General features: G+C 43.7%; 1 protein-coding gene across 3 annotated transcripts; it reads left to right on the top strand.

Moving 5' to 3' along the window:
- Window positions 1-805: 805 nt before the first annotated feature.
- ZNF639 (zinc finger protein 639) lies at window positions 806-5,613 on the top strand. 3 transcript variants are annotated; one of them, XM_053986861.1, is made up of 6 exons: window positions 806-907; window positions 1,930-2,033; window positions 2,410-2,486; window positions 3,017-3,112; window positions 3,966-4,100; window positions 4,377-5,613. In XM_053986861.1, exons 3-6 carry the CDS (start codon window positions 2,429-2,431, stop codon window positions 5,522-5,524), a joined length of 1,437 nt encoding a protein of 478 aa, XP_053842836.1. In that variant the 5' UTR covers window positions 806-907; window positions 1,930-2,033; window positions 2,410-2,428; the 3' UTR covers window positions 5,525-5,613. The 3 variants fall into 3 exon arrangements, with proteins under 3 accessions (XP_053842836.1, XP_053842835.1, XP_053842838.1); XM_053986860.1 differs by lacking the exon at window positions 806-907 and adding an exon at window positions 984-1,375; XM_053986863.1 differs by lacking the exons at window positions 806-907; window positions 1,930-2,033 and adding an exon at window positions 2,168-2,186.
- The last annotated feature ends 1,690 nt before the right edge of the window (window positions 5,614-7,303 follow it).

Raw genomic sequence — 7,303 nt, forward strand, 5'->3', positions numbered from 1 at the left:
GCACCTCTGGAGATCATCCATTCCAAGGCATGGTCACCTGGAGCAGGTAACACAGGAACACATCCAGGTGAGTTTGGGATGTCTCCAGAGAGGGAGAATCCACAACCTCCCTGGGCAGCTGTTCCAGTGCTCTACCATCCTCAGTGTGAAGAAGTTTTCCCTCATGTTGAGGTCAAACTTCTTGTGTTTTAGTTTATGGCCATTGCTCCTCATCCTGTTGCTCAGAACCACCAAAATGAGTATGGCACCATCTTCTGGCCCTTGCCTTTGAAATATTTATGTGCATTGATGAGATGCCCTGTCAGAGGTCTCTTCCCCAGACTAACCAGGCCCAGTCCTGCAATCTCTCCTCACAAGAGATGCTCCAGACCCCAAACCACCTTTGTGCCTCCCGGGACCCTCTCCAGCAGCTCCTTGTCTTTCTTGTATGTATATATTTTTTTCCTGTACTGTACATATTTATGATACACTTTATATTGATTCTCCTACACAGTAGCTCTAAGGGACAGCTTCTACATTGACACAAAAAGTAAAGTTGAGCTTTACAAGGTTCCGGCTTTGACATCGCCGTCTCATTTGTGTAAAATGGGAGTGCTGACAGTGTTCTGAAGCAGGCTTACCTGCTGCGAGCCCTGGACGAGGCCTGTGGCTGGAAACGCGGCCGTGCAGCCGCTGTCGGCTACAAATACCAACGCAAGCTTTACTTAGGCCCCTCGCCGTCGCTATGGCGACGTGCGGGTGCGGGGGCGCCCGTGGCCGGCAGGGGGCGCTGCGGCCGGCGGCCGCTCGCCCCTTTCCCGCCCCTTGCCCGCGGAGCGGCCGGGCCGGGCCGGGCCCACGCGGAGCGGGGAGGGCGGAGCGGCCGCGCCGGGCCCGGGAGGAGCGGAGAGGCTCTGGCGGCCGGCAGGTGAGTCCCGGCGGCAGCGCCCGGGGAGCCGCGGGGCGGGAGCCGCCCGTGCCCCGGCCCCGCCGGGGAGGTGAGCTGTGACTCACGGCCCGGCCCGCGGCTCTCCGGTGCGGCCCCGGGCCGGGCCCTCTCCCGCCACCCCTGCGGGGTCGCGGCCTCGCCCGGGCCCGCGGCTGCGGGGCCGCCGCCGGGGCGGAGCGGTGCCTTTGCCGCGCTCCCGCCAGGGGCTGCCCGTGCGGCCTCCGCGCAGGCCGCGCCGCCCCGGGGCCGATCGGGATCCCGGTTCTCGGGGCCTGGATCCCGCTTTTCAGGGCCAGGAAAGCGGCTGGAATAGAACCCGCCTTGCTGCCCCGCGGTCCGATCCGTGCAGAAAAGGCTGAGCTTTTCACGCGCGTTACCTGGGGTGAGACTTGCGGTGTCAGGGCGCTATCGGTTCTTCCCTTGTAATCACAGGAAATCACCCCACAGGTGAGGGTACTGATACTTCTAGATCATGATATAACGTTAAAATCAATTATTTTTTCATCTCCTGAAATAAGATTTTAGTTCAGAAAATATTTAATCTCAGGAGAACACCGTTGACTTGATCAGGGCCCTTTTTTCCCTCCTCTCACCTCCGGTGCATGGCACTGACTACAGAAGATCCTGGGCCCCCAAGTGCTCTTCAATTATGGCAACCTGGGTCACATTCCTTGTTCGCAGCCTGTTGTTCTTCAAGCCTGTTTGTCCCGTATATAGCTCAAATATTTGTGTTTCATTTCCAAATGTATTTTTGCTCTCGGGAGCTGCCAAGTGCAGCAAAAGCCAACTAACCTGAGACAAAAGAAAAAGAAATACACCAGTGCATCCACCATACTAATTTTGATGCTTTAAACCGAAAGTAATATCAACTTCTTATGTTGCTTTCTAGCTTCAATTTCCACAGATTAATTCTTTGTAGTATTTGTGTCACTTGTATGTGATAGTGTTTTTTCTATTTTGTGCTAAAGTTTTAAGTGGGTTAAAATGCTGTCTCTTCATAGGTGAAAGTCGTTGTGAGCTGATGCATTCTCTACGTTTGGAAGCTGTGTAGTCACCAGCTTCTTAGCTGCTCTGCTTCCTGATACTGAAGAGTCTAGGATTTTTGGTAAGAGAGCATGACTGTGTTAGTATTTTAAACACTAAAACTCGTTTCTGAAGGGCTCTACCTCAGAATGTCCTGTCTCTGACAAAAAGGGTGCTGGAGAGAAGGCTTGTAGATCACCCTGAGTGCTGGAGTTCTGACTTGTCTGTCTCTAAGGTGAGCTTTATGCTCCAGGGCAGGAATGTGAAACTGGACTTGAGCAGCTGTGTGCATTTAGTGGGTTCTTAACTGTATCAAAATGGGCTGGAGACAAGAAGGAGTAGGAAAAAACTTTTGGTTTTAATATGCAGGTTTTCAAAATGCTTGCATTGGTTCATAAGGTTCTGAAAGATAAACTAGATACAAACAAGTGTAATTCTTTATTGTTTTTACGTTACAGTTCATGTAGACTGTTCAAAATGAATGAACATCCTAAAAAGAGGAAAAGGAAGACTCTGCATCCTTCTCGTTACTCAGGTCAGTCTAGAGCTTGAGTTATGTACACTTTAGTAAGTTAATATTTTTTCTCAGAATAATAACTTTACAAGAAGGGGCCACTTGTGCCAACACGTGGAAAAGCAGTGACAAAGGATGGGATAAAAAATCTTGGCTTGAATGGGCAGCACCCACTCTGCAGGCTCCTTTGTTGGGCCACCTTGAGCCAATGCACCTGAATGGTTTGTTCTCTACTCCTGCACATGGGGAACTGGCTTTAGCTGCAAATGAAGGTGATTCTGCTTCCACAGAGGGGAGGAATGCTGTAAAAGTTGGGTGGGGTGGGTAGAGAGGAATGTTCAGCATGGAACAGACCACACACTTGTCAATGTCAGTGGGAGCAGAGACCTCATACTCCAAACATCAGGGCAGCAGCTGGAAGGTGCAAATCACAACAGGAATTCTTCCAAAACAAGTAAAAATGTGAAAAGAATTTTGATGAACAAGAAATACATCTGTAGCTACAATAAGACATCAGTACTTAAACTTTTTTTGTTGATGTTTTGGTTTAGATTCTTCAGGTGCAAGCAGATACATAGACAACAGTGGAATTTTTTCTGACCACTGCTACAGTGTCTGTTCCATGAGACAGCCAGATATAAACAGAGGTAAGAATGTTTGGGGGTCTTGTTCTGTAGTTCTTTATTGTATAATGTTCCTATTCATAGAAGCAAACAGAATACACAGTATATAGCAGGTGATTTATGAGTGTCCTTATGATCTGATGGGCCTTAGACTGGTGGGAGGTTGTTCAATTGTTACAGCTGAAATACAGTTTTCAAAGTAGAAACAATGACAACAAAAAGACCCTTAAATTTTACATTTATATTGGTGATTAAACTACTTCCAATACTCACTACCTAGGTAGCAAAGTTGATGAGTTCAGATGGAAATTACCAACAGTTGCATTGAATTGTACTTGTACCTGGCAAAACAAAATGCCTTTTTATAAAACATCCAATAGTGGGTGGAAAGTTAGCAGAGTAAATATGATGGTGGATTTTTAGTCTTACTTATTTTTCTTTTCACTTTAAAAATTAACCATAAAGTCTGCAGAAGTTTTAGAAAGTATCATATTTTAAAATGCAATATCCATAAATATTGAAGAATATTTTTTAAGTTGTGTCTTTTAAATGTAATATTTCATTTATGGATTTTAAGGGTTTTTTTGTATAATCAGCTGAGTATTTTCAGTAGTAAATTCAGTACTTTCTGCTGAAATCTTCTACACAGATTTGTCACTTTTTGAATTCTTTTGTTTTTCTCTGCATGTATGGAAATAATTTTCAAGGTATTGTTACTTTTTTCAAATGCAGGTTATGATGTGCTTAGTATGTAAAGACAAATATATACAAATAGAATAAATAAATAGTAAGTAAGATCTATGACTAAATTCAGGAATCGGGAGGATGCTAGTGTTGGAGAAATGATGACAAGGAAATGCTTCCCTTCCCTTTGCAGGTAGATTCCACAGTCCTGTGCAGAGCCTGGACACGGATGATGACGGGAGTCCGGTGCATGCCGGGAGCTCTCACTGGAGCGGGGCACACTCAAACGTTGGGATGCACTGCACAGACCCTAAAAAGAAGGATAAAGGTAAAGGCCAGTGTGTTTGTAGATGAGGTGCTGGGAGGTTGGAGAGCCCAGCTGCTGCTGGCTTTTTGTGTAACTTCCTTGCTTTGACAGAAATGGCGAAGAATTTATAGTTTCTGGTATTGCTTTGTTAGCTGAAAATACAGCATAGTCTGGCAGAGGAAAAATAACTGGTCTTTGCATTTGACAGCTGCTGCAGCTGACTGGAAAGTTAAAAATGGGCCCAGGTGTTTTGTAGTGGGTTTTTTCCAACCTTCTATTATGTATTTCCTCCTGCAGATAAAGGTACTAACAATGGAATGTGCAGAGACTTGTGTGACTCACCTATATTCAGTGACAGCCCCACAGAAGAAGAGAAACCTCTAGATATCCAAACTGTAGAAATTTCTACAACAGAAGTGAATGCAGTAGAAGTTCACGATATAGAAACGCAGACTGTGTCACCTGAGAAGCTGGAAGCTGAGGACCTTGAGGAAATCCCTCTGGAGACGTGTAAAATCTTTGAGAAGAACCAGGCTTTGAATATCACAGCTCAACAGAAATGGCCCTTGCTGAGAGCCAACAGCAGCGGCTTGTACAAGTGTGAGCTCTGTGAGTTCAACAGCAAGTACTTCTCTGATCTGAAGCAGCACATGATCCTGAAGCATAAGACATGTACAGACACTCATGTCTGTAAAGTTTGTAAAGAAAGTTTCTCCAGCAAAGTGCAGCTCATTGAACACGTAAAACTACACGAGGAGGATCCATACATCTGTAAATACTGCGATTACAAAACGGTGATTTTTGAGAATCTGAGTCAGCACATAGCAGACACTCACTTCAACGACCACCTTTACTGGTGTGAGCAGTGTGATGTGCAGTTCTCCTCCAGCAGCGAGCTGTACCTGCACTTCCAGGAGCACAGCTGTGACGAGCAGTACCTGTGTCAGTTCTGTGAGCACGAGACAAACGACCCCGAGGATCTGCACAGCCACGTGGTGAACGAGCACGCGTGCCGGCTCATCGAGCTGAGCGACAGCTACAACAACAAGGAGCGTGGCCAGTACAGCCTCATCAACAAAATCAGTTTTGACAAATGCAAAAACTTCTTTGTGTGCCAGGTGTGCGGCTTTAGGAGCAGGCTGCATACAAATGTCAACAGGCATGTAGCTATCGAGCACACCAAAATATTCCCTCATGTTTGTGATGACTGTGGGAAGGGATTTTCAGGTATGTTGGAATATTGCAAGCACCTAAGCTCTCATTTATCTGAAGGGATTTATTTGTGTCAATACTGTGAATATTCAACAGGACAGATTGAAGACCTTAAAACTCATTTGGATTTCAGGCATTCAGCAGATTTGCCTCATAAATGTACTGATTGTTTAATGAGGTTTGGGAATGAAAAAGATCTTTTAAGTCATCTTCAGATACATGAGACGGTGTGATTTGCTTTCTTTCCCTGTAATCAATTTGTTAGAATTTGAATTAATTTCCAGTCACTGGAATGTGATATTAAATGCAATTTTAACAGCAATTGTACATTTCTAATGTTTTCATCTTTATATCAGCAAAGCATGTATAGCACTTGGTGTTGTGAATTTCCTTGTCTAGGGGTGTCAGTAGGAATAATCACACTGTGATGGATCAGATTTTGGGGGGAGGGACAGTGGGAGTAATTGCATGTTGTGATACCAGTTCTGGTGGTCATCCTGCTCTTTCATGTGTAGTGTACAACACCAGCTCTCTTGAGTTTAAAAAGGCACAAAAACAAAGCAAGTATCTAATTCCATGCTTAAATAACCCAGTACTGGTCTCAGTTCCACATCCAGCTCATGTTACCCTGTGTGGCAGCAGGTCATTGCACTGGTGTTCAGCAGTAGCACTGGCCTGCCAAAGATAGGGGTGCTCCAAAAGTTCCAAAATGTAGAAGCTGTCCCTTAAAGCATGGACATCTCCAGATTCACATACCAGCCTTCATTTCCCACCTCATGCTCCTGATAAGCTTTTTCAATTGTCCTGTTTTTCTCCTGGGATACCTTTCTGACCTCACTGTTCACTTTGTTCTGTGTTTTAAGTCCCATCTGTGGGACTGTCCAACACACGTACAACACACTCTTCCACATACGTACTACACGACTCCCACATGATAGTCCCTTTATTTACCTTCAGTTCTTGTCTTTTCATGCACTGAGGAGACACAAATTGCTTGGGTTTGGATTGGATCATGTTCTGCAGAGTAATTGCAAAAAGAATTTGCAATGATCCTTCTGAGAATGTACAAAATTAATTTCTTACATAAAATCCTAATAAAGCTCTCACTGAAATTATGGATGTCACCAACCTCTGACTAGAGAAAACTTCTAGTAGTCTATACTATTGTAGTAATTCTGTATATTTATCTTTCCACCACTAGTAACTTGAGGAATGTTGTTTTAACTCTGTAAATTTTAAACTTTTATAAACGGGCTTAAAAGACCAGTACATAACAAAATTTTTACTAATCACTCTCAAATTATTTCCCACATTTGTTTATATTATACAAAGCACTATCCTGCCATTGTAATCATTAGAAGTGAGTTTTTACAGTTCATTCTGTGGCTCTATATAGGAGTGGATACTTGGACAGATGAAAAAAACAGGAGTGGGGTCACTTAGATCATGCTAGATACCACGGTGGAAATACCCATGATAACTACTGGTGGAGTTTACATTTCTTTCTTCATTGATTGTAAATTTGTAATGTAAGATTGTCTAATGCAAGCTTTGTATAGAGATAATTAATGTATCAAACATTTCTTGATCAGTGAGATTTGGTGTTATCAGCTTCAAGGCATGCAAGGGTCTTTGGATTTGATTTTTAAATCTAAGGATAAAACTTGACTGAATGTTATTGATTAATGGAGGCTCTGATTTCCAGAGAAGTATTTCTGGAAAGTCCATGAACCACTTAGTGTTTATTTTATTGTGAGAGGCAAGACCATTTCTGTCACTTTGAAATGCTGATTTACTACTAGATCTTGTGTTTTGTCATTGAAAGGGCAACCTGAGGTTGTTTTGCTGTATTTTATTACTCCCTTGTATAGAGAATGACAGTATCTGTGGTAGAATTGCCGATTTCCTATTTTGAACACATTCTTCCCTGGCTGGCTTAAAATGGTAGCAATAATATAGTTAACAAAACACTAAGATGAGTTATTTTCTACACGGAAAGTTAATTTTACTCA

The sequence above is a fragment of the Vidua macroura genome, chromosome 10, assembly GCF_024509145.1.
Source record: "Vidua macroura isolate BioBank_ID:100142 chromosome 10, ASM2450914v1, whole genome shotgun sequence".
Classification (NCBI taxonomy): domain Eukaryota; kingdom Metazoa; phylum Chordata; class Aves; order Passeriformes; family Viduidae; genus Vidua; species Vidua macroura.

What these genes read in the sequence shown, in the direction of transcription:
- ZNF639 (XM_053986861.1), top strand. Translation starts at nt 2,429, where the DNA reads ATGAATGAACATCCTAAAAAGAGGAAAAGGAAGACTCTGCATCCTTCT. An exon ending in ACAGCCAGATATAAACAGAG is followed by an intron (nt 3,113 to 3,965) that starts GTAAGAATGTTT and finishes TTCCCTTTGCAG; the next exon opens with GTAGATTCCACAGTCCTGTG. An exon ending in CCCTAAAAAGAAGGATAAAG is followed by an intron (nt 4,101 to 4,376) that starts GTAAAGGCCAGT and finishes TTCCTCCTGCAG; the next exon opens with ATAAAGGTACTAACAATGGA.